Source organism: Meleagris gallopavo, chromosome 10, assembly GCF_905368555.1.
Source record: "Meleagris gallopavo chromosome 10, MGAL_WU_HG_1.1, whole genome shotgun sequence".
NCBI lineage: Eukaryota > Metazoa > Chordata > Aves > Galliformes > Phasianidae > Meleagris > Meleagris gallopavo.
In genome coordinates, this window is record NC_139413.1 from 21,282,782 (window position 1) to 21,310,137 (window position 27,356).

At 42.2% G+C, this 27,356-nt stretch overlaps 2 protein-coding genes across 4 annotated transcripts; both read right to left on the reverse strand.

Annotated features, from left to right (window-relative positions):
* Positions 1-1,378: 1,378 nt before the first annotated feature.
* Positions 1,379-10,157, reverse strand: ATPAF1 (ATP synthase mitochondrial F1 complex assembly factor 1). Of its 2 annotated transcripts, none has more exons than XM_019618793.3 (9): positions 9,955-10,157; positions 9,769-9,877; positions 8,693-8,737; positions 7,904-7,966; positions 7,202-7,252; positions 5,783-5,830; positions 3,852-3,947; positions 3,098-3,142; positions 1,379-2,154 (listed from the first exon to the last, which is right to left on the reverse strand). In XM_019618793.3, exons 1-9 carry the CDS (start codon positions 10,155-10,157, stop codon positions 1,960-1,962), a joined length of 855 nt encoding a protein of 284 aa, XP_019474338.2. In that variant the 3' UTR covers positions 1,379-1,959. The 2 variants fall into 2 exon arrangements, with proteins under 2 accessions (XP_019474338.2, XP_031410784.2); XM_031554924.2 differs by lacking the exon at positions 3,098-3,142 and adding an exon at positions 3,195-3,302.
* A 98-nt stretch (positions 10,158-10,255) lies between these two features.
* EFCAB14 (EF-hand calcium binding domain 14) lies at positions 10,256-26,675 on the reverse strand. Of its 2 annotated transcripts, XM_031554923.2 has the most exons (11): positions 26,231-26,674; positions 25,924-26,072; positions 22,622-22,767; positions 20,580-20,678; positions 18,445-18,555; positions 17,557-17,622; positions 16,579-16,770; positions 16,307-16,387; positions 14,910-15,021; positions 14,173-14,304; positions 10,256-13,340 (listed from the first exon to the last, which is right to left on the reverse strand). In XM_031554923.2, exons 1-11 carry the CDS (start codon positions 26,410-26,412, stop codon positions 13,165-13,167), a joined length of 1,446 nt encoding a protein of 481 aa, XP_031410783.2. In that variant the 5' UTR covers positions 26,413-26,674; the 3' UTR covers positions 10,256-13,164. The 2 variants fall into 2 exon arrangements, with proteins under 2 accessions (XP_031410783.2, XP_085088218.1); XM_085232092.1 differs by lacking the exon at positions 16,307-16,387 and having other exon boundaries at positions 26,231-26,675.
* Positions 26,676-27,356: the final 681 nt, after the last annotated feature.

The following is a 27,356-nucleotide window of genomic DNA, read 5'->3' on the forward strand; positions in this document are numbered from 1 at the left end:
AGGCACTCGCCTCATCCTCCTAGCAAAATAACTGCAAGTGGTATGATCAGCTTTGCCTTTTCAAGTAGGGTCTTATTTAATAATACTCCCAGTACACGCAATGCTTCCCCTTCTATATTTTGCCATGATTGTCTTAAATCCTCAGAGAAGTACTGAGCTGCTGACTAGTAACTTGGAAAAAAAAAACTCAAAGGTAGTGACTGCTTCCAGCCTCATTCTAGAGACTTTGATCTTTTGAGCTCACAGGCAGCTTGGGTATAGATCTGAAATCCTAGAATTTCACTCCTGTTGCCAATTACTCATCCAGGGATGTTAGATTATACCTATATTAAAAATGAATCCAGCATCTTTGACTTCTTCAAAGCAGGAAGTGAATAATGAATCAAAATTGCCCTTATTTCAGCTAAGAGAAAATGATAAATGGAGCATGAATGCTGTAAAACAGAAGTAGAAATGCTCTTCAATGCTGTTCAGGTTATAACAACCCTATCCACACTTCCCATGCTATGCAGATACTCACAGATCCAACTTGAGCAGAAACAAAAAGAGTGCTGCCTACTCGCAGCACAGCCCTGGGTGAAGTTTTACCTCTTCTAGAAGCATCTTTTATTTCCCTGAATGGACAACAGTTCACATCAACACGTACAGATCACTGCCAGAACAGACCTCAATGATGAAATCTCACTATCTATCTTCAGAACTCAGCTGAGCATTGCTCACATCCAAAGAATGGGCTGAGAACACATGGCGTGACAGGTCTCTGTAGCTACACTAGCAAACACATTGTGTAACTCATCTAACTCATCAAACCCGTATTGGGTCACAGTTGAGGACAGCCCCAAAAGTTGCTGCTCTTCTGACAGACAGACAAGTGGCTTATCCTTCATGCCTCTGCTTCTTTGGCAAAGGAGGATGCACTGGCTGCCTCTGCTGGAGACGAAAGCAAGAAAAGCTCAAAACACAAATGCTTTGGGATCTTTCTGTTGAAAGAAGGTTTAAAAAAAGCTACCCTGCTGCAGCCCACGAAGGCAGGTTCCTACAAACACTGCTGTGTTAAAGCAGGTGCACATATTCACACCAGTTGTCATTTAGCAACGGGGTGGTGGCTCTCTTATTATGCCATTTCATCATAGATAGCAGCTTTCCTGATATGGGGACAGGAGCTATTTTTTTTTTTTTTTGTCTCTTTAAATACCATTTGTAGAGTTGGCTGTGTGGGTACCAGCCTGAGAAAAATCACTCCAAAAGGCATGTGGTAATTCCTCTTCACTACTCAAAAATATGCAGAAATAAGAACTTGTTTTCCTGTTCCTCAAGCAACACGTCTCTAAGAAACCCAACAAGATGAAATGAATATATCAATTAAGAAGCAAAACACTCCCAGAACAAATCCAAGCACTTTGTTCTTCAGTCCTGAAAAAGGCACAGGCCTTGGTACACATCTGCACAAGGCACCTCACACACAAAGTAACAATGAGGAGTCTGTTTTAGACCATCAGACCTATTCTTTTTTCTTGATAGACAATTCTGCATAAATTCTTCACAAATTAAAAGCACTAGACCATGCAATTATAATGGCAGACAGCATTTTAAATGCATTTACAGAGAAGAAACATCTTTTGCTCTCTCTCTTGATGTCTACGCACTTCATTATATAGCTGCCCTTTTGACATTTCAGATTTCAAAATAAAATACAGCATGCAGCATAAATCAGAGATGAGAGAATTGCTCATTCTGACAAAGTTATGCCAAAATGCAGTGCTTCAGCCCAGCAATTAGTTACCACTGCCCAAATGACCCAAGTCCTCATCTTGCATCAGTGCCAGACTCGATGACCACAGTCCCAGCATGTTTCCAGATCCCTTTTGTAGCTCAAATTCACAAAACAAGAGATGGGAAGCATCCCAGATGAGAACTCCCCCCCTCCTGCTGCTGACTCCTTCACTCGCAGGTCAGGCTCTACGACGTGTCAGAAACCTGATTAGGTCTCAGTGCCTTTCCAAGGCCGCTGTGCTCAAGCTTTGCTATAACTGACATGTATTTAAATTCACTGGATCTGTGGTTGAAGGTCTCCACTAATTCATAGGTCTCAGAACAATCCGTTGCATAGAAGAGCTGCACCTGATTCGCCAAGCACTGTGCTTCGGGGACCACCTGCAAGTTAAAATGAAGAATTTGTCACTGCTGAGTTTTGCCATTTCCCATTGAAAAAGATTCTTTAGGGGCTGAAAGACTGCAGTCCTACTCACTGTCTTCACAAATCATCTCACTCCTGTTCCTGACCTACTCTGGCCCTTGGCACTGTGCCTACAAACAAGCCTCCTGCAGAACCTATACCTCAGAGGTCAAACATGCACCACATCTTTCATGGTCCTTACCCACTATAACGCAGCAGAGATCCAAAGCCTCACCTTTCTCTTCTTACAGCTGATTTACTTTGCAAAATTTGATTGCCCACTATGACACAACAGGGCAAATGTATTATCACGTAGTTTCAGAAATGATGTAAGTGGGTCAAATTAGAGATAGGGTGCTTTGGTTTTTGTTCTACCACTCTAATCTCTAGAGCCGTAAGTCCTAGAACCATACTATTACAGATATGCAAATAACAGTACACCCACACATAAGGGAAAGAGCAGAGGCACCAAGGAACTCAATGTAAAGCTCTGGAGATCTCTTGCTTTGACTAGTTCTACTAGTCAGAGTGTTCAGAACACTGATTTAACTTGGGGCAGGTGGCAACCACTTCCATTTGCTTCCATTAACAAGATTAGAAGTATTTCTGAATTTTCCAAACATTTAACAAAAATAAACTATAATAACCAGAGTAAGAAAAAATAATGTATGAACTGCAAACACAAGACAGCCAAAGATTGCTAATTTCCTTCTAAGCTCCCCTAGATCACTAAATAGATTAGGTTAAAGAAATCTAGTACTATTTGAGAAAGGATCTTTTTAAGACTCTAATTTGTTTTCAGTACATGGAAACAGAGTTTGAATTGGAATGGACCATTAAAGGCCATCTGGTCTAACTCCCCTGTAAAGAACAGGGACACCTACAGCTTCATCAGATGCTCAGAGCCATGTCCAGCCTCACCTTGAATGTGGCCAGGGATGGAGTATCCATCACATCTCTGGGCAACTATAGGAGAACAAGCATAAAATGAGGGAAGTCAATGAGCATTTTTTCTCACCAAGAACTTGGAGTCCATTTCTGCAGTCATTAGTACTATTCCTTTCTCCTCCTGCAACTCAGGATAATGGTACAAGACCAACTGGCTAGGAGCAGCTTCACCTTGGGTCTGAAGGGAGGAAAGAAACCTTTATTGGTATCCCATAAAGAACTTCAGCTTTACTGCACATTTTTGGGCTTGATTATAAAACTTTTGAGTATTAGCTGCTATGGAGACTGTCATTTTTCAGGGCTTAAGGGTCAGTTCTAATTATTTCTGGTACTTACAGAAAACAAGCAATTTGAAGAGTTTGAGGTTTTTTTTTTTTAACCAAAGACCATATTTAAAATAATCTGCAATTTCTAGGAAGGCATTGCATTTCACAGCATCTACAGGTATTCTAAACAGTTTGCGCAGACAACTCTAAAATGCTTGGCTCTTCTTTCTGTTCTGAGACTGCTCAATTTCTACCTGATTCTCTCTTAGAAGAAAGAGACACTTAGTACCATAAATTTACTGAATATACCCATAATTATGAGCAGTTTTTCACTGATAACTGTTTTCAAGTTAAGCTAGACAACGTGTTCGTCAAATTATTCAGTATAAATTATATATATATATATATATATATATATATATTCCCAAGCCATCTTTAGACTTGTTATGGTAACTACTCACCTGAATGTTTATTAGAGAAGTAAAGTGAAGTTCTGTTCCTGACCACTGCCCCACAAAGAACTCATAGCCTTCTTTTCTTGGCAAAGCATACAGAAACTGCAGAGAAGGGATAAAAAATAAGACTCCTTTTCACAGAACAAAATAAATCCCAATGTCATACTGGCCTCCAACATAAACTCTTAAGAGAGAGCCACAGCAGAAAATCACCAACATTCAGACATATCGTTATCAGTATTATATGAGACAAAGGAAAGGACTGTAGAGAGCATTCACAGTGACCTGCCAGCTTGCTTCTAAAAAATTAACAGTACTAGAAATGGTCACAAACAAGATGAGGAACATTCAGAGTTGCCAATCCTGTACAGTTACCTTATTACCTGTTTCAGAACAAGAGGCAAGCATTTTCTCTTTGAGACTTACAATCTGTTTGGCTCCATGGGGCAGGGACTTGCTCATTTTCCCACACCAAGAGGAAGGACAGTGTAGGAGCAGGAAACAAGCAGGATACTTGACTAAATACCAACGGACCGTACAGAAACGCACTCAAAACTGTAACTAACTTCCTAAGCTCCACGTAGCTCAGGTATCCAGACATATTTGATCTTGGCAAACAGAACACACAGGACCAAGCCATCAATCTGATAAAGTTTCTCAATCAGACCTACGATGTTGCAAAGCCTAGCTAAACTTTGATTCTATGAAGCAGCAAAGGATTTAATTTCTAGCTTAGCAAGTGCAATCTGCACAAAGTCCATGCTTCACTGCACAAATTACTGTAAAAAAAACAGTACTTTCAGCAGAAAACAATACTAATCCAGCAGCACATGGTACATAATTGAAGAAACATTATCTTGTTAGCTGTTCCTATCCTCTGCAGTTCAACTTCTTCAAAGCAACAGGAATTCTCTAATTGAGGCTTACAAGATACCTACCAGCCCCCATGAGAAGCAGTGAACTCTAATCTCAAGAATCCTCGGCATTTTATGCATTGTTGTGCTGTCATACACATATAACACAACCCACTGAATATTTACTCTATGTATGTAACAAGGGATTCAACTACACCCAACTCCCCACTTCCTTCCTTCCCTTGTCACAACCCTTGAATTACAATGCTCTGTAAAGGAACTTACACAGAACACCATTATTTATTGTAGCTCTCCCTTAAAGATATTTCTACTTTTATTTACTGCCAGCAAGCAAACGTAAGATGAAACAGGAACAATTCACATCAACTGTGAGACAAGAGAACTCATGTTCTCTATGTAGATGCAGTCTAATGCCACGATGACATGTAGCTACAGCTAACAGTTCTACCAGATTAAATCACGGGCACTTTAAATATTAAGGAAAGATACAAAAGAACATCAGTGAAGCTGGCCTACACAAAACTGCATGGAAGAGGTCTAACCACAAGACACCAGTTAGTGGATACCAGATGCATGCTGCTATTTTTACAGTAAGAGTGGTGAGGCACTGGCATAGGTTGCCCTGAGAGGTGGTGGATGCCCTTATCCCTGGAAGCAGTCAAGGTCCAGCTGGAGTGGGCTCTGAGCACTTGATGGAGCTGTGGGTGTCCCTATTCATTGTAGGAGAGTTGGACTAAAAGGCCTTTAAAGGTTCCTTCCAACTTACACAATTCCATGATTCTATGAAATCATTCCTTGGGAGATTCTGTGCTTACATTTCTGAACTCTACACCTCTTTTTCAATCTAGACACCTGTCACTTGGATCAACTCTTCAGTATACCTGAATAGCCACTGCTTTTATCTGAACACTGTGACAAATACCTGCACGCCTGCGCTTTACTTATTGAGCCAATACGATGCATAGGAACAAAGGAGGGTCAAAAGTTCATGAATTAGGCTTTAGACAGGAGAAATGCATTACAACTACACATCACCACACCGTGGATCTCTGCCAGACGTACCGATGGACACTTCTGGGCTCTCTTCCATATTAAATCAAACTTCTCTGCCTTTAGGGAAAGAGAAAAATTATTTTTTCGTAACAAAGCTGTGGACACAGTTGCTACTCAGTATCATTTCATTAAACTTTACAGAGCACAACTCCCCAGCTTCCACCCACAGAAAGTCTACTGTGGAAACAGTTAATAACAAATGCACAGAAAATTACACGAGTGCTTCATTACCTAAATGTCATTGATACCCTACTTGAACAATACTGTCTCCAAGAGGCAGCAGGAAACTTCTTGGATTCACAGCTCTACCCCTGGAGGCAGGAGGCCACGCTTTAGGCTTACGCTGTATCCTTTTTAGCAAGCGTGGCATCAACAGTTGAGCAAGATGATGCATTCTGGGCCCCAAATGATGGATTGTACATTACTGTTCTCAAGTACTAAAATGCAGGATATTTATTTAAATATTCATTGCTTCAGTTTGTATTAAAACCACAAGCATATCTGGTTTGATGAAACCCAGCTGTCTCATTCACACGTCTTCTGTGCTCCCCCAAATCTTTTGCCAGCTCTCTTCCTACCAGCATCTTGTGTTAATACCTACTCTGAGGTGTTCAGGAAAGAAAACACATGCTACCCATCAACACAAAATTCCTCCATCTGCGCTCTTGAGCACTTCAGAATTACGTGACGCCTTTCTTCCAGCCAACAAAAAAAACTTCTGGCAGAAGACATAGCTTTTTTCCCCTCAATAACACCACAAACTAATTCCCATTGTGCCTACAATATGCTTTGCATTATAGCTTTAAAAAGCTCCCAGAGCTTCTCTAAAGCAGCACAACAAGGAACAGTGACCCCACTCATGAAGGCCTACACCACCTTAAGTCTATCCCCAAAATGAAACCAACAAACAAACACAACAAGCTTTCAGCTTAATGCAGAATAAGAGCAATTAACAGCTGGTAAAGTTATCAGGAATAAGAAATATGATCTTATCACAGGAAGCACCACGCATTCTCAATGAACAACAGCGCTGCCAGTAACTTTAACAGCATGGAACTGTCGTAATGAAGTACAAGTTTATTAGACCAGCACTTTAACACTGCCTTGTTAAAAGTACAAGTCTGTGCTGCAGGGAAGAAAGCAAAGAGAAGAGAAATCTTGAGAAAAAAATTATGTGAAAATACAAATGCTACAAAAAAGGATACTATAGCCTTGCAAAGAATGTACAGAAATACTGTAAATAAAGAAGCGTGGAAATTCAATCCAGGTGTGCAGAAAGAAGTACGAGCTTTGACAACAGCTGACAGGAGGGGAAAATAATAAATGTTTTCAGAAACAAAGGCCTTTCACTGAATAATGAAAGCAATAACTCCCTGGCAAGAAAGTTTTTCTTGAAGCCTCATTTTCTTTCGCTGAGGGACTACTTACAGGAATTACAGCATAAACCGTATCTTTTGCAGAAAAGTACTGATTCCAAATCTGTAAGAAACAAAAGAAATCACCTACAATTACAAAGCAAGCATCTAGCAGGTATGTTAAATGCTTTAAAAAGAACTGCATTTGTCAACTAAGCTTTATCAGCACTCCCAGGGGTCATTTTTCAGCCAAGTCTGACCGACAACATCATAAGTGTGGAACAGAAATATAACCAGATAAAAGGGAACAGTGCAAATTAAAAAGACAGTAAGGAGAATAACTTGATTCACACTGTTCTTGAAACAAATGCACCCTCTTCCTTCTAACCCTAACCATCTTTAGTTTGAGTACAAAACTCCTGCATGACAAAAAACACAAGCGAAGTTAGAAGATGGCTAAAGCTTTGCTTATATTCCTGCAAAACAGGCACAGCAGAATCCATACGAGCTACTGCCAGGATTCCCCTCTCACAGGGGCTTGCTGATCCCAACTAAACAGCTCCACATTAAATAGCTGTGAGTTGCAGCAGTGATACTTTCTGAGCGATCAAACACATGGTAAGTCACATCATACATATATATATATATATGTATACACATATACACACACATATGTGCTTAATATCATTATTGTGTGGGGCAAACTCCATGCCATTTAAATCCATTACCTGCTTTATGGATGTGGAGCAAACTCCATGCCATTTAAATCCATTACCTGCTTTATTTCCTCTGCTGATTTCTCTTTCACCATCTCAACATTAAGAATTGAATCAAGCGTCTGCAAGACAAAGCATATGGCATCTGGCACAGTGACAGTTCTCTGATTCAAGTGAGATTTCAGAATGAATGGATGCAATTACAGAGAACAAAATCAAGCAAGTTCAACTTAATTCAATTTGCAATCTTAGTTCTCTGAATTACCATAGAAACTACTAAGCTTACCAGTGACATGCTGAAAATTGGATTCATACACTGAAGCACAACACAAGAGATTCTGTCAGGACAGAGAATATGTTTCACTCCAGTTCTGCAGATCTCCAAAGCACTGGAAAAATGAGCTGCAGCTTTTCCCTTTCACCCATCTCACACGTGCTCTGCTGGCAGCTTTACAAGGAAAGTTTGCCAAAATACAAGAAAGTTAAAGAGAATAAAAACTATTCTCCTGTCCCTCTTCTGGCTGAACTTTGGAAATATATTTAAAGTCGGTAGAGGTAGCTTAACCTTCTGATTTATTACTGGGATTCCTTGGCTAGCAGGAACATGCAGGACGTCAGAAAGGACAGGATAATAAAAACAGACTGCCAGGAGTTTGAAGACTTGAACACAGTCCCAATAGTAAATGACTCCCAATAGTAAATGAACATCTGCTAATGAAGTGCAGCATAAGGAAGATTAGTTGCACCTCAAATCTCTTGGCTGAAGACTGGTGGTAACAATATGCCAAATTAACGTCTACCCTTCACTTGCTAGGGCATCCTCCAGCACTTGGGTTCATTTTCCTTACCTTATATCGTGTGAATCCTGATGTCCTTGTGCTCAGGTCTTCTGCCTAGAAGAAAACATTATTAATTTTCTTACAGCTGTAGTACCACTTATTTGCCCTGCCTGCCATGCATATCATGTCTGCTGACATCTTCTGAGTAGGAGCTCAACTTCAAGATGCTTACAGATTGCTGCAGTGCATTTTATTGCAATAAACTACTGATTTGGAGAAGCAACAAGAAGAACAAAAACGTGAATTGTGAATTAGGTGATTAGGAAAGATTTGTTAAGGCAAAGTATTACTCATTTTAGGTCCAATATTACTGAACTGTTGTTGTTTTCATTCGCATTGTTAAGGTAGGAAAAAACATCTAAGATCATCCAGTTCAACCCCAAGCTATGCCACCATGCCCACAGAACGTCTCCCTCAGTGCCACATCTGGAACACCTTCAGGGACAGTGACTCCACCACCTCCCTGGGCATCCTGTGCCAGCGCATCACTGCTCTTTCCGAGAAGAAATTGTTCCTAATATCCAACCTGAACCTCACCGGTGCAACTCTCTCAAGCCTCCTCTTTTCCAGACTGAATAATCCCATTCCCTCAGCTGCTCCCCATAACATTAGTACTCCAGACCCTTGACAGCTCCATTACCCTTCTGTGCAAGTTGATGTCTGATCCAGCCAAACTAATCTGAAACTAACTGAACACCTAAAAAAGCCCTTATGCTCAGAAACTACAGGCTAAAAAAACAGCAGAATAATGCCGGAATGATATTCTTAGCCATTAGAGAGCAAGATCTGGGGCTCCTTTCCAGCAGGAATGCTGCATTTGTAGCTTTGCGTTGATCCTACATCAATAACAAAGGTATAGAATCACAGAATCATTAAGGTTGGAAAAAAACCCTGAGATCACCTGGTCCAACTGCCCACCTAGCACCAAACCACGCTCCTTAGCGCTACATCTATGCGTTCTTGAACACCTCTACGGACCCTCATGTGGCTCCATCTCACCGGCTGTACTGGATGACCTTACGGTCTTTTCCAGCCTTAACGATGCACTCACTGATTCTACCAATTACACGGAAAACCGGCCTCGCCTTTTCTTCCATGCGTCTGACAAACTCTGATTGCTTCGAACACCCCACGGGCTGCTTTTTCACTTCATTTCTTTTTTCCATCCGGGATTCAAACACAGCCGGATTGGACCTGAATCAGATAAGAGACCATTAACAGCGCCAAGCGATTAACCCCGTTCTGCCAGCCCCATTCCCTCCCTCCCCAACCTGCGCAGCTCCTGGATCTTATGACGGTACTTCCCGTAAAAGGGATTCTCCTCCAGCACCTCCTCCCCCGATCCCGTCACCTTCCGGCATTGCGGGGCCGTCGCCCCCCGGCACGGCGGGGCCAGCAGCCCGAGCGGGCGCAGCGCGGCACGGCTCCGCATCGCGACCCCCAGCCCCCAGCCCTGCCCCAGAGGCCCCGCCATGGCGCCGCCGCCACCGCTCCCGTTCCGCCCGCAGCAGCGCTCCGCCCGCCCCCGGCGCCCCGCCGTTCCGTTCCGCTGTCGAATGAGCGAGAGAGGCGAACGCTACGAATGAGCTTTTATTGAGATAAAGTTACATGAGAAAAGAGTGTGGTGTTCGGGAGCTACAAGCCAGCTCGCACGGACCTGGGAAACCGTCATACGTTAGTGAAACGAGTACAGCACAGCAGCGAGCCTTCGGTAAACTCAAAATACAAAGCGGTCCCTATGCGGGAGTCACCAAGAAATAAAGTAACAACAACACAAGGTGGAAATGACAGCGAGCATCAGAGCGTAGGAGTGGCACGGCGCTCCCGCTGCAGCCTGGGCACAGCCGTCCCACAGCACCAGCAGGGCTGCACCCCGATGGCAGCGCTTGTGGCCACCCAGGAGCCTCCACACCAATGTGAGGTCACCTTGCTTGACCTCAGAGCCCTAAATCAGCCCCAGAGTGCTCGCTGCTGCCAATGATCTCATTGATCCAACCGTAATGATTCTCCGATTTCACCTCCTGGTTTCAGCCATCTGCCCTAGGACTGCTGCCAAGGGCAGGCCGTGCCACTGGGCTCCCACACAAACATCCCACCATACCCTCACAGATCTGGACAAACGCATTCACCATCCCTCACTTACGCCCTCTGCCACGAGCACACAACAGCAGAGGAAGCACATGGGATAGAGATCAGAGGCACAGAGAAGATCACAGCAGTGCTCCAAGGCTGCAACAAAGAGCTACCAGCAAGCCTAGGCCAAACAGAAGCTACTGCTGCACTCCTACATGGTAATATTTTGTTAAACTCAAAGCACAAGTCCATCCTACATGGCAGCAACAACAGCAACCAGCCGCACTCTGGACATGCATGTTAAGCAGCACCACAGACAGCTGTGCCTTAATGCCAACAGGTTACCAACGGAGCTCCTTGGCTGCATACAGAAGACACTGCTATCTCATGCTATTCTCAACAAGCTCTAGCTAAAAACTTCACTATTGCTGTTGAAAAGCCTTCAGAAAGTAAAGCATACAGTAACAAAACACCAGTAGGTTCACGTGGCAATACAATAATTCCTTAAATTTTAAGGTAAGTTTCGTACAAATTATACTTCCAAAAATATTTTGCAAACTCTGGCATATGGCTATGATACAGTATGTACAAATAAAATACCAGAATGGTTACATTTTATTGCTAGGGTTTTATTATTATTATTTGGTTAAGGAATTATACGGAAGTGTATAAAAGGGTGCAGGAAGCAGCAAGAAGCAAATATTGGCTTCTTGGCCTCTTAAAGCCAAGGTTGGTTGGATTTGTTCTGAAATACTGCGCTTTAAAATGTCACATCGAAAGCATCTCCTTACTGGGTCATGTCTGCATTACCCAAATAGGAGAGAAGAGCAACAGTGAGAGAAGCCTAGGCAATGGGTAAAAGGGTTTCATTTTGCACTTTCCTCCACTGATATATACTTCCAGAATACAATTATTCACACAACTATAAACATCCAGCCCAAAGTTACACAAAATTCAACAGCTATGAACTGACTTCCACATAAACTGATGTTTCGGTGAGGTGGGTACATTCAATTCACTAATCATGCAAAAAAAGCTCCCAACAAGATTAGTGATACTGTGAGCAGAATCATCTGATTTGGCCCTGATCTGGCCTGCAAGATAACACCTCCTGCAAAAGTATTTTGTCCTGTTCCAGGAGATTACAAACGTGCTTGGTGTTTAGATCCACTAGCATAACACAGCTTTAAGTTCCTCTGTACCAAGGAAACCTCACTCACAAAGCACCTGTCAGTAGAGACCGCTGATGCAACCGCCTGCTCTGCCTTTTAAATCCTTCTGCTGAGGAGAAGACAAAGGTTAAGGTACCAAGAAGCAATCACATGCATGTTAACCAGGAAAAAAAAAGAAACAACAACAAATTCTACTTTAACCTTCCCCACCTGCTCACAATCCTACTGACAAGGAGCTTTAATCAGGGCACTTCCTCAGTGACCTCAACAACAGTGGGTGGAAGAAGCCAGCAGCATCAGCAAACCTGATCACAAGGTCTGCAGTAATCAGTCAGCGTGACTCAGTGCACTTCTACCTGCACAGAGAGCAAGGTTAGAGCTATTGGGCTGCTACTCAATGCAGGCTGCATTGTAGGCTTTTTACCTCTTCAGTATCTGTTAAAGTTCTTCAGTAGCTTCTTTTTCAAACCAGTTAGGCTCATCTTAAAAAATGTAATCTGGATGCAATACAGCAAAGCTAAAAGAATGCTGAAGTGAAAACCCAAGCACTTGGTAGGTAATTGCTCCTGTAGGCTCATGATATAAAAACACATTCAACTCTTCCCTCTGAAAGTAAGTCCTGCTATAGATGTGCATGGTTCCTCTCTCCTTCCTTCCTCTGCCTAACTTCAAACAAAATATCCATGGATATACTGAGTTAAAACTAGAATTCAGCTGAAGCTCTCAACCACTCTTTTTAGGCTCGAGTCTCTCATTATAAACAGTTTACTGCCAACACAACCCCTGACACTAACTTCTCCTTAAATATGCATAATTTAAGCTATTTCAGATATTTACAAGCAGAAAAAGCCCATCTTTACAAGACAGATTTCTTTCTGCTTTACGTAAAGTGCAGCTCTCTAATTTAAGGCAAATTTCAGTGAAATATAAAACCATAGTTTTATTTTTGTATGTACACATTTTAAATTAAAAACAAGAACTCCCTCAGAAAGAAAGACCAGCAAGTGCTTCTAAACAAGTTTGGGAATTTTCTGATTGTAATACAGTCCCAATATTATGCCATATTGACATCTAAACCTGTAAATTTCTTTTCAATAAACTCAAACGAAAAAAGAGATGTCAATGTGTACACTCCAAAGGTCAATAAAACACTGGGAAAGTGCAGTTTTTTTCATGTCCCGTAGTTTCCTTTACCTACAGTAGCATTCCTCAATATCACATCCCTACACCTCTATCCTATACACCCAAAGCTAATCTCAGTTCTTCTAATGAGTATTTCTCATCACCATCCGTGTCAAATTTCTTAAAGATCTGTGAGTCTTGGGCTGCAGAGCCCAGCAGCTTTTGAAGATCTTCAAATGACAGTTTTCCATCAGCATCTTCATGTGCTTTGTCAAACAAATCCTGAAGATCTGCAAAAAGAACAATGATTTAGAAGTAATCCTTTGAAGCACACAGGAACACTGTACAAGTTACTCTTCCAGTTTTACTGCATTATGTGTTACCACCTAGTCATTAAGTAAATAAAGCATCTCTAAATGTGTAGTTTGCCTTCTGTGCTGTCAATAAGGAAGACAAAAAAAAAAAAAACAAAACATGACCGTCAACATTTCTTAAGTCTTAAAAAAAAATAAAAATGAAGTCCCTATTTCTGGCCACAGCTAATAGCCCGTTCTACCACTACCAACTGCATACAGATGCAGCTATCTTTCACAAAAGCAAACTCTGAATGACTGTTGCTATACCAACAGCACTGATCACATAAAGGGAAAAGTGTCTATTCACTTTCTGATGCAAAGCAATGCCCTCTCAGCAGCTGAAGAGACAGAACAGCAAGATCTAGAAACCATTCATTCCACCAGGCAGCGCCCTCTTAAAGAGAGAAGGAAAAGAAGAAGAAAAAAAGGAAAAAGACAAACAACAGACACATTCACACCTAATTCATTTTCTTTCAGCATCCTTAATTCTGACCTTGACTACTCCCCCGGTCTCTTGGGCATTTGACACAATACTTAATGAACTCAAAACAAACAACTGACCCTAATGAACACACCTGTTTAAATCTCTGCTGCTTTTTTTTTTTGTTTATACACTTGTTATATGTGTGGTTCTCAAGCTTGTCAACTTGACCAAACTTATCACAGAATATCCAGACACTGCCATAATTGCAGTTATACGTAACGCCTCCCGAACATTTACACGGAAGATTTAGAAAAAGGAAAGGTCAACCAGGAGAGGACACACCTTCTATGCTGGAAACTCCTGGGAAGGACAGATGTCTCAGCTGTCTGTTCTTCTCTGTGCTGTCATCAGCTGACCGTGAAGCCAGCCTTGAAAGGTCTGTGGGCTTTGTCATAGCACTAGGACTACTTTCAACTGTTGCAAAACAATTTCTATTAGTCTCGTTAATTTCACAGAATTCCAGTTAGCAGAAACAAACAAAAATTCCAGAACTAATATTTTTTGCATACAGATGCCTTATGGGATAAGAACGGCACAAAACTGTTTCAGAATACAGGAATATTACACACTTTTACTAATAACTGGAAGAACAGAATAAAGAAAACCTGATTTTTGGACAGCTATCCAGCTTCAATCTTTTGTGCTGTACTTGGAAAAAGCGTATTTGTAAACATCATACACAGAATGACTGGTTGGCAAATGCTTTTCACTTCCCATTCTGGAAGTATTGAGCAAGCTTTAGTAATTGAATCTACATCTGCCTGCTTGGGTTGCTTTCCCCACCTTCTCCCTCCTCGAGGGATGTATCATTATCTCCTCCCATAACAGCAACTGTCATCTTCGAACTTTTGTATTCATACATCATTTTCCATGTCTAAGAGATGCTTTCTGTGACTTCAGCTGAACTAACCTCCAAAAATTTTAAGGAAACAGTGTGACTTATTCACCTGCATTACTTATTCTTTTAGTTACAGGGAGAACATTCATTTTTAGAGGCTACTGTTGCACAACATCCTTACCATTCTTTGATGTCTCAATGGGTCGGTCATCATCTGGCTTACTTGCACGAGCATTGAGTAGCTGAAGCTTCTCCCTGATATTTAATTCCTGAGAATCTCTGGTTCCTGCTTCCTGCAGAAAAGAATTTTGTTACAAAATACCCCCTTCAATACACGGAGAAGATTAAGGCAAGAATTAGTTTAAATTATCCAAGTACTTTTGAATGACTTCGTGCTTTCCAGGCTGACCAAGTTTTAAATTATTAACAAGATTAAAAATAAAAAAAAATTAAAAATATCTATGGGAACACATAAGGACTAAATTCATACCGTCTACAACAAGACTACAGAATCAAAATCTAAACCCCAAAAGAAGATAAGTATTTTGCCTATTTTGCCTAATTTCAAAAGAATGTGACATTTAATTTCCATATTTCTTATTTAAATAGGTAAGATACAGAAAAATGGCACTATAAAAACTTAACATGTTCTTGGAATGAACGTTTATACATAAATTGAAATAAATAATTGTTTCAAATGTTTTACAGCAGCACTGACTGCCTTAAGGCTGACACTACTATACCTCTGTCAAGCATGTCTTTTACATCTTTATCTCTTCTATTCTTTTTATTATAAAGCTCCAGATCACAGCTTCAGTTCACAGCATTTCAAGTCTGATTTGACAGCATAGCCAGGTCACTCATCTGTCTTCTTACCAGAAGATGGAAACTAACAGCACCACCCCTCAACTCCAACCTATAACTTCACTCTTCCATTAAGTCCGTTAAACCACATCACAGCCAGTCATTACATTGTCCACTAGTACAAAGTTTCCCTAGTTCCTGCTAGCTCCTAAGGCTACTGATCTGAAGTTAGAGGACTGTGCAAACTTGGGCACCACTGTCTTCTTGAATTTTCTTCCCATTATCCTTTTATGATTTCCCCTATGCTGAATTATGCTTATCAAGAATAAACATAAGCCCAAGAAAGTCTTTATACGCAGGGAAATGCTATAACACCATTTATAGCATGAAGCCACAATAGTTGCACCAGCTTTGCTGAAAGCATGGCAATGGGAATTCAAATTGAGGCAGTTACTAAAGTCTCTCAGTGCAACACCCAATGGTCTGAACCTCCCTAAACTTTCAGCTACATGAAAGGATATTAAGCAGCTCTGCCATGTTATTCCATACATAATCAGAATGGCAAGACTTTAAACTCCAACTTGTCTTCCATCCTAATTCATTTCCTTTCCCCCAAAATGGAGTAGGTAAGCTGTCCTTCTATACTGTACTTTTAAAAGAAATCAAGTCAGATAAGCCTGCTTGCAGATCTTTTCTCAAGTCTCATTTAAAACATAACTGTAAGACAATTACAGGGTCTACTAACCCAGTGTAGTTTCTGTTTCCTTACTTTACCTTCAGTTCTTTATTTGAATGCGTTTCATTATCTGGTTGATCTTCATTTTCCACTTTTAGAGAGGTAGCTGTATCATTCCCCTACAGTGAAAGTGGAGGAAAGCTGAGTATATTTATGTACTTACTGTTTTCTATAATAAAGCTTTTTTCTTCCAAGTTTGCTAGGCATAAAGCCTCCGAAGTTTCATATTCACTTTAGTTAGACCTTAAGAAGCAGTATATGTGCTGTGCAGAACAAACTGAAATTAGCAGACACCCATAGTCATGCTTACCAGACTGGCAGACAAGTTGTTTCTTTTGTCCAGCTTATTCACAGCAACAGGAGTGTTTTCCAATAGCATAACCCTCTGGCTGAGGTTACCAATGGCTGAATCCACGGTTAGAAGCTTAATGTCATTCAACTTCTGGTTTGTCACTACAGTATTATTTAGCTCCTCCAAGGCTACGTGGAGCATCTGGCTTTCCTGAAATATAAAACCAAGAGATGTTGGTTTACTTGACTTCTGCAGCACTACTGATATTAACAACACGGTGCTGACCCAGTTTAACCAGGCACACTTCTGTCTCGTCACAGAAACACTGGAAACATTCAATGAGAAGCTTCCACAAAGTTATTCCAGCTTTCAAAGTTTGATTTTCCTCAAGGCTAACCTCTTTGTTGCTAATGCAATCAATTCAGCTATGCCAGCAAACACACAAAGCCTATTCATCTCGTCTTCCAAAGCAAGCTTAGTAACTACACCAATTATTTCCCCCAAAAAAGCAGGTACTAGGCACATTTATACACTTTTGAGGAATGTATTAATTACATTAAGTATATTCAATATAATTACATTACAAACCATTTGAGGTGAGCGTGGATACTTTTTTTTTTTTTAATCTCCTCTTTGCACACATCATTATTTCAAGGGTGACTCAACACATGCCACTCCTAGATTTGCCCAGATTGGCAATTACCTGCCATAAAATCCATTCAATAAAAAGCTTTTAAATCATCTACATGAGCAAAGTACGCCGTAATTTGTTTGATATTCGATTTTTACTTTTCACTTAGTTAATACACACACAAGAAGTGCTTTCAGGCTACAATACTTTCATGTTTGCACATGTACAGAAACAAACTACAGTAATATTATCTTGTACTTGGTTCTGACATATGCCATTTGTATTTTGCCTTCATAAAAACCGTACTTTTTTCGTATACTACTACCCAGCTGTATCAATATTCTTTATGCAAGGGAGAAAAATACCTGTTTGCAATTTTCTGTCTGATTTTTCTCAGTCGTGGGCAGAGCAGTGGAGCGTTTCAGTTCCTTCTAAAGAAAGAAGCAGAAAGTGATGCTTGTAACAAATACTAAGCTCTTAAGAACTGGCAGATCACAACTAAAGATATTCTGTGATAGTTATTGTTGCTCAGGTCTGTTGTGTGTTCAGTATTTTAACTAGGCTACTACAGTACAAGGTCAAACATGTTGTTTTTAATTAAACCCCCCAAAATGGCTCTTCTCCTTTAAAGTAGTATTAAGGCACACATTTCACCATTGCCATACAGTCACATCCACCAAGTTTTTGCAGCACTCACTAGTTAGTTTCATAAGATGCATAACAAGAGTATTTGAAGATAAAATACAATTTAATGTAGTGTTGTACTGCACTGTAACTGAAAAACTATTTATTTGCTGTTTTTCCACTAGAAGAGAAGTCAGCATAAATACAGCAAGCAGTTCCTAGTAAGGATGGTCAATAACCTCATCCTCACCCACATCCTTAATTCGACCAGCAGATCATCTCAACAATTTCACTTGTAGGACTCAGTGCAGTTACCATAAGCAGCATTCTGCATCACAAAAAGCAGACAGTTCCAAGGCTCTACAACTTTAGAGTAGTAAAATGCAAAAACCTCCAGGACAGAAAGTGTAGCAGTGATCAATTGTGGCACCAGATAAACACATGCTTGGTATCATACAGGAGATGCTACACAAGGATGAGCAACGTATTAATGTATCAACTGGCATCGACTGAGACTTGGAAAGCGTTTTGAAGACATAAGGTAAGAACTTCACAGAGCTCTTATGCTTCTTTCAAATCAGGCAGGTAAACTCAGAACACACCCTGTTAAACCAGTACAAATTTCTTACCATGTCATTCTGGAGTATTTCGATGGATTTCTTGTATTCCTCAATAGCTGTCTGTATGTTTTCAACGTCATGAGAAACACTGGTAAGAGTGCTGCCTATGGTCGCTACAGTCTGAAAGAAAGGAGGAGACAAAAATCTCAGCAAAAATCCAACGTTTCAGTGCCCTGAACACAATGTTTAGTTGATGAAGCAGCAGGCAGTCTGCCACAGATATAACCTCCTTTGCAAACAAAACAGCACCTATACCCATGGCATCTCGGCCAAAAAATTACCACACCCTACACCATGACACTCAAGGAAACCACAACTACAGCCTTCAGGCTCCCAAAGCAACGCAAACATTTTGGCATTAAAAAAAATAAGTCCTGATATCAAGACATTTTTCTTCCTCTTTGCATGAAGTATTAGTATTAAACACACAGGTGCTGATACTGTGGATTTACCCTGCCCTAATCAGCTTTCAGGCTACTCAGGAGACGCGTCATACACTGCAGAACTGGTCTGCTGAAGCTTACTAACCTGCTTTCCAAGCCAGCATTGCCTTTATTTTTTTAATGGAAGGAGGGCACTGAAGCATCAGGAAAATCCCCATGAGCTCTGTGGGTCAGCCTATGTGCTGTGACACCACTGCTGCTTCTGACTGCTGCACCCTCATTCTTTCCTTCTCTTATAGGCAGGTGACCCAAACACAGCTGGGCACAAGTTGTTGGGCAGAACATTTTCTCTGCACTCACCAAAAGCTGGGCCCCCCACCTACACCCAAAGCTCTTCTGACAGAAGCTATTCCATCACCCAGAGAAGCTTCACCCAGCTATGGCATCCCCCAGAAGCTATAGCATCAGCCAGTGTTCTAAAAGAAGCCTGAGTCTTGAAATTCATTTCTTTTCATTGGCATGATACTGGGGGAAAAAAAAAAAAGCAACATTAAAATTGTTGCATTTAGACATCAGAATAGTTTTTCAACACTCATAGTATACTTCCTAGAAGGCTTCCAGGTTGTTTTTTATTACAACAACCTTATAAAACATACATGCAAGAAAGATGGCATCAAAAGAGGAAAGGAAACAGATGCCACATCTGACACCTTCCTTCTGTTCAATGGGAGAGACTGAAATGAACTCTGGATGTTTCTGACAGTCTCTTTCATTTTCACAAGGTACAACCAAGCAGACTTAACACACACACAAAAAAAAGCCTGGCTGCTCAGCAGATCACTGCAAGATGAAACTTGTGGCCCTAAAACTTTGTACTGATAGTACTGTTGTTAAGTGCAGCAAGATAACACCAAGGTTACTACATAAATTACATGCAGGATCTAAACTCTACTTCGGTATGACTTATGACACAGTGGAAATCCAGCATGCTTGTAACAGCTCTATAGCCCTCCCAGAAAAAGAAATCCTAGCAGCCTGGTCAACCAAACCACACTGCTTGCTTTATGCATTAGCTCGCTGATTACATGATAACTTAGTAGGAATAGGAAATGAGAAAAGGAAACCCATAGAAGCCACAAGGAGAACTGGACTGACAACTGGCTTTAGCAATAAATATTTATATTGGGCTAAGTAACAGAACTGCCATGGAAGACTCAGGAAAGTTTCGACAAGCCTTTCTTTAACCATAATGAACGGGCCAGTAAAGAAGGCTCAAGCTAAGGGGCACAGAAAAACATCGTATTAACAGAGGTCATTTTGTATGCTTGTGTCATTCATTTGGGCTTGCCATTCAAGGAACTATCAGTAAACATTCCAGTACAATATATGCTTTGCTGTGCACGTACTGCAAAACTGCAGACAGACTTCTTAATGTCATGTAAGATATTGGTAGCAGATCAGTAGGCTGAAGAAAAGGAACCTCCAAGTTAAAGAAGTGACAACATAAACAGAAACATACGGATTTCCAAAAAGGTAGAGCCAAGACCTTCATTTGTTGTTGTTTTCTTTTTTAACGTCTGCAACACATTATCTTAGGACCATACACTATCAATTATATGAACTGCAATTTAAAAGCAGTAGAGAAACCACTATTCCACACGTACAGTTCAGGTAATTCCTGCTGTTCTCTCTGTCCCCAAGAGCCCAGCAGCAGGCCAGTGCTGCAGGATGCACTTAGCAACACACATCTATGGTACTTGCCTTCTGGAGTTTCTCTACTGTGACAGGAAGAGAAATCAAATCAGAAGCAGACTTCACGTTGGTTTTGAGATGATTTACTGTTGAGGTCAATAGCGTTATCTACAAAGAGGAATGTTTACAATCAGTCAGCAAAACCCTGACTGTGAACTTTCACATAATTAACAACTTCACTTTTAACCCTGATTATCAACTTTCACATAATTAACGACTTCACTTTTAACCCTGAATATGAACTTTCACATAATTAAGGACTTCATTTTTAACACTAGATAAAGCTGAATATATATGATATATATATACACATACATGCAGACACAAAACACTCTTGTTTCTAGCTTAGGAGTCCTGCCTAGGCTATACTAAAAATTATCTGCCTCTTGCAAGAGAAGCAAGAAGTTTGTTTTTTAAACTGAATGACAAGCATGGCCATACCCATTTTATACTCATCCCCTTTTTGACAGGTTGCTGCTAAAGGAAGATTGTTATTTTATTTTTATATTGCACAAGAAACCTTTACATAGAGGAAACACTCATCTAGTTCTGCATTTAGCAATCACAAACCCGCCCAGCAAAACCATGCAACTTCTCCAGATGAGTGATGGACAAAAACTGTGCACATATCATTAACACATTCAGTTAAGAAGTGGTTTCTCTCAACTGTTTCACCCAGATGACAAGCATTCTATGAGTCTTCAAGACAAGTTATTCATTCCAATCAAGAGGCTGTCAAACTACAAGTGATCACAAGCTGGTCCTTTATTGCTGGCATTACCATTTTAAGATCAATTTGTAGCCCCCAGTAGCTGAAACAAATGAAGAATCAGTTTCCTCATATTTGAGAATTGAAAAGTAGAACACATAAAACCCACTTTCTTCTAGCCATGAAAAGGAGCTGTTTTGCACGCTGATAAAAGGGACAAGATCCTAGCTTTACAATAGGCCAACCTTGACCAGCTGGTGTGCAGGCTTTAGCCTCACAGCTGTGGATATTGGCTGAAATAATTCCCAGCAGTGCATCCCAACAATTCATGGAAAAACAACAACTGAATTCTGGCCAAGAATGTGACCAGACCCCAAAGTAATATAAGGGCCTGCAGGAAGCATGTCCCACGTATATCTCTAACATCAAGAAGCAGATAATAGCCTCCTAAATGTCCCATTAAGCACCGAGATATCTGTGGATAACATGTATTGTCAGGTGCCAAAGCAAGCAAGTCCAATTTTCAGATGTGTTTATGCACTTCCCACCCCTAATCTCTCCATCACTGCATGGGGATGAAAACAACCCATCTGAGCAGGCACCCCAATGGTCTTTAAAACGAAAAAGAAAGCACCAGTAAAAGAAAGTACCTCTGGATACCACTAACTGTGAGCAGTCATGAACTGTCACTAAACTCTAAGACAAGAACTTCAGTAAGACCCTGCCTGGATGATTTGTTTGAAGTGAGCTAATACATCAGCTAAGGAAACAGCTTTCTGTTAAGTGGCTTAGTTCTACCAGAGTAAACAGAGCTAAGATTTACTCCAGCTCAGATTCCAAGTGAGTATTAGCAGGTTTTGCATTCACGAGACACCAGTACTTCCTCTGGAGAAAGATCAACAAACACTGACGTGAATTAACTTCCCTCTGTGCACACAAAATGTTTGGAGATGCTCTTAAATCTGAAACATCAAATCTGTCCTGGTAAACACCACAGTTATTTGGCAAGAAAATAAATAAATGCACAGTTCTCAGTTTTTGGTTTTTTTTTGTTTTTGTTTTTGTTTTTTTAAAGTCTGCCACAAGCCTCCCCATCATTGCATAACTTTTCCTCTTTGCAGTAAATCTCCAGTCTAACTGGATGTTCTGTCTTCTTTGGCTCAGTATTAATACACCATTCAACTTTAGGAGTTCAGCATCTGGCCACAGAAGTCCTTAGAGAATGGCTCATCACTGCACTAAATGAGCTTTTTTTTTTTTTTTTCCCTGCTAGCAGGTTTATATTTTCTGTAAACACAACATCCAATTGATTTTTCAGAATTAAGCACTTAGTTCTCCTCACCTGTTTATTGATCTCTGTGATATTTATCCAAACTTTACTCAGCCCCAGTTCTCCAGTCTCAATTTGCTCTAGTTGCTTTTGCTGCTGCACCAAATCTTCATTCAGTTTAGGAATTTCTTGGAAGGATGTCTTTTGATTAGACTCCACTAGACAGACAAACAAAAAAAAATAAAACTTAGGTATCCAAGTAAACAATGTCGAACAGGCGAGGAACAAACTACAAGCAGAAACATCTACAGTAGTTTAAGGCAGCAGTAACAGTTTCTACATGAGTTTATTGCCACTTCTGTACTAAATATCTGCTTGAAAAAGTAGCTGATGTCTGTAGAGAAAACCCAACAAGACCTTACTGAATGTAAGGCTTTGCAATAGCCCTGTCAGCAAACTTCAACAGGTCTTTTTTTAGTGCTGTTATTTGGCACTACTTTGACATGGAGATAGGAAATAATAACAACAGAAACACAAACTACCAACATCACTAGGGCAAAGGAGACATGTGAAATGAAACTCAGTGCCCCATATAAAGAGGTCACTGGTGATGCAGTGAATTCCAAAGAGATTAACGTGATTACAGTTCTTCCACATGACAACAAGACAACTGAGAAAAATGGATAAGCTCACACACCAATATCTGTTGGTAAACAAATCAATAGACACATGCCTTAGAAATAAAGTCAATCATTACTGCATTTAATAACAGAGAAGGGGAAAACGTGGCTCAAATGAATTCTAGTGAGCCTGAGAAATGCAGCTCTTCTGGATGTGCAGTGACTAAGCTGTTTAGCTGCAAGTACTATTAGGCAACCCTAAATCCTCAGGTATGGGAAACAAGAGAGCAAAGCTTTTGAGATGGGGATGACAGGATTCTGCACAACCAGCACCTCCGCTCTGCAACGCTCCAGCACAGACTGCCATCTTCCAGAGCCCAGATTGCTGACAGCACTGAGACCTGACTGTGTTTCAGGATGAATTTCCATGTGGGAAATTCCATAGGGCCCAAAGGGGACAAAGCCCTTCAAGAGTGCTTGATGCCCACGGAGTGGATGCCTAATTACACAGAACGTGTGCATTTTCTAAAAGCCACTTCACCTCTCTTAAAGCAAGTTCTAAAGTCACTTCTAGGAATGGAGTAACCTGCACTGATCGCCCAAGATTCAAACAATGCTTCTGGTTACAATGTTCTTTAAAGGTGTGTTTTAGCCAAATCAAACTCATGGTTGCTTGTGCACTTGCATACCTTGATGCAATTACATGGCACTGAATCAGATGTCTCCTCACGTGAAAGGCTCTTGTAAACAGTTTACTTTCCATTTTGTTACTCTCACTGTGTACAGTAAAACTGCATTTAAGACTTTCCTACAGTGCTAGGAAGGTTAGATACTACATGCACATTCTTAGCATCACTACTAACAACCAAATGGCAATGTTACAATGATTTCCACCCACTCTAAATGTACTAGACATACAAAGAAGTCTTATTTAAAAAACAACAACAAAAAAAAGCTCTCATTCCACACTCAGCTTGCTCGAAGGATGGCAGGTAAGACCTGCCTTAGGAATCTGCTCTTATGGGGGAAAAAAAATGGAGATGAAGATTCAGAGAAGACTGTTTATTCTGGAACAGGAACAATGGACCTGCATGACTTTGCTCCTCCTTCCACCCACCTGCTCCACCAAAGCAGAGTTTATCTTTTGGAACCAGGTTATTCTTGCCGTCCGTCTTTGTGTTGTTACTGTTCTTGTTTTTAATGATGCCTCTCTCATCCAGCTTCTAGGGATGCCACTTCAGCAACAAAGAAATGCAGGACTGTTTTATCACTGCATGAAGGATAATGTGCTGTTTTTCTATCAGAGCTATTAAGGAGAGAACAAGCACATCTGTGGCAGCCAGACAGCGTGCCTGAAGTGAACAACTGCTTTAACAAAGATGCCTGTGTACAACAGGAATGATGAAACTTTACTACACCAAAGCCAACAGATGTCATCATATAGAACTTTTACTGCTAGTACACTCCACGGCTTCAAGTACATCAGTGCATGAAGGCCAGCAGTTAGCTTACCCATAACAGGACAAAACCAGGCTCAGCATGCTTAGAGCCTAGAGCCACAAGGCAGTGCTAGCCAGCCAGAAGACTCCACCTTGGCAGACAGCTCAGCAATCAGCTCCTCCCCACCTTGCAGCAACTTTACACACCCAACAGGAAGCCCCAGACACTCACAGCTGAGAACTTCTCTAAGAACAGCAAGCACACTTCCTCAGTATCTGTTTCTACCATAAACAAATGAAGCTCTCTACTTGCCTCCAGCCTGAGCATCCTCAAACTTTTCAGTTCAATTCCAAGAACTTTGGCCTTGTTTTTAAAATTGCCCAGGCAAAAAATAAAAAATAAAAAAATCCTAACATAAAGACAAAAGGTTATGGGATAAAATCTGCACTGAACAAAGATACTCTTCAGGCAAAACTTCAAGCTTTGCTTCCTTCTGCTCCTTTCACACAGCTCCTCTGCTTACTGCTGCCTTTTTCCATAGATGGAATTTCATGCACTACTAAAATAAGGTACCAAAGCATATTTTGTATCCGGAGGTAAGGCAAAGAGCACTTCAGGTAAACCTTGTCATCTGTTATACCTCAGCACTACAGCAGCAATTACAGTACTGAAAACTTAAATGTTGGCTTAAACAGAGGAAACTTGACAAACTTCAAGTTACCTCTGGTCCAAAGTATCAAACACGATAAAACCCCGCACCATATGCAACAGAACACTAAGTTGAACAAACATGGGTTAATGAAAGCAAGATAAACCCTCCAAAGATATATCAGATAAACATAAAGTAACGTTTAAGTTGCAGTAACAGAACTGCAAGTATTAGAGGCAAGAGAGCTCAAGACAATTAGAGCTCAAGACAAGAACACAAACCTCCTTTTTTGGGGGGGGGGCGGGGGGGGGAGGATGGGGGGGTGGGAGCGGAGTGAAGAAGGATCAAAATTCCCCAGGCTGCTTTCTTAGAACTTTTTATAGCAGTGGCTTCAGAAGGGAGCACTGCCAAACCCAAAGTAGGTCTTTCAGAAGCATATACGTACAAGCGGCTGTGTCCCTCTTCCTTGGGAGGTACCAGCAGTAAGAACACACGCCACATGCCTTAGGCTTGCTCAGCCTCCAGTTATTTTGGGTTCAGAGGCCTCCTCCAGTCACAGCAGTGTGTCAGCTCTGTGCCTACAGGCGCAGAGCGAGCAGGTGGGCAGCCAGAGCTCTCCATGCTACCCAAAGCAAACACACAGCAGCACAGCCACACGTACTTACTGGTTCGGAACTTTTCCTTAATCACATCCAGGTCCTCCTTGAGAGCCACCTGCATCCAGACCAGGCCCACACACGCCACCACGCAGGCGGCCAGAATGACAAAAGCACAGAGAGGGTAACAGAACTTGCAGCAGCGTATGTAGTCCGCCCTGGGGAAAGCAGACAAACGCTCTAAGATCACCATCCAACCTCACCCCTCCATGCCCACCGCCCGCCTCCTCAGTGCCGCGTCCCCACGGTCCCCGATCACCCCAGAGGGTCGGTGACCGCACAGCGGCTCAGCCCCCGGCCGAAGCCCCGCTCTCACTTGGTGCAGCGACCCCGTCCCCCCGCCGCCGTGAACTCGTCCTCCTCGGAGCTGGACTCGGAGTCGGATGCGGGCGGTTCGGTGCGCAGCAGCCGATGCCCGGAGCCCTTCTTGGCGGGCTTCTTCCTGCGGCCGTCGGCTGCCAGGCCGATGAGGGCGTTCAGCTCCTTGCGCTTCTTCATCCTCTTGTGCGGCGTGGGGGGCGGCGGAGCGGCCGGCGGCTGCCCCTCGCTGCCGCCTCCTCCTCCTTCTCCTCCTTCCGCCGCCACGGCCCCCGCCGCCTCCGCGCCCCGACTCGCCAGCTCAGCGGGGCCCCGCCGCGGCTACAGGCGCTGCGCGGGGCCGCCGCTGCTCCCCCGCCGGCCCCGCGGAGCCGCGTCCCGGTCCCCCGCCCGCGCCATGGCAGCCGCCGGCGCCGCCGCGGCCCGCCCCTCGCCCGCCAGCAAGCCGAGCTCCCGTTGGGCAGCGGGACTCGCCCCGCCTCTCCGCTGGGGTGGAAGTAGTGTGTGGGGACGAGGGTTCGAATCCTGGCTCCGCCAAGAGCAACCCGCCGCCTGCAGAGTCGCTGAGGGGATAGCGGTGGGAAATATCGAGGGTTCGAATCCCGCCTCCACCACGGCGGCCCTGCAGCCCCTTACCAGCATCCGTAGAGTGGGTGTTACCTACACATAGCGCTTGTGGGCACAGTGAAATGTTATTCTGATGCCAAGATTGCCTTATATTTGACTCTGTTATCTCTCATCCTGTTGCTCTCTACAGCTCTCTGAAAGGAGGTTTTGGTGAGGTGGACATCAGTCTCTTCTCCCATGTAACTATGAGAGGATGAGAGGTGAAGTTCCAGCTGTATATAAGAAAAAATTCCTTCTGAGAAAGAGCAGTGACGCAGTGGCACAGCTGCACAGGCAGGTCACCATCCCTGGAGCTCCAGAACCGTGAAGATGTGGCACTGAGGGATGTGATCAGTGGTTGGATTTGGTGTTCTCAGAGGACTTTTCCAACCTTAATGATTCAATGTTTCTCCGTACTAAACAATCCCAGTTCTCCATAGCATCCCCTCATGTCCATCAGCCACCCCTGGTGCCCGTTGTTTGTCCCTTTGAAGCCACACAGGAGCAGTCCCCAAAGC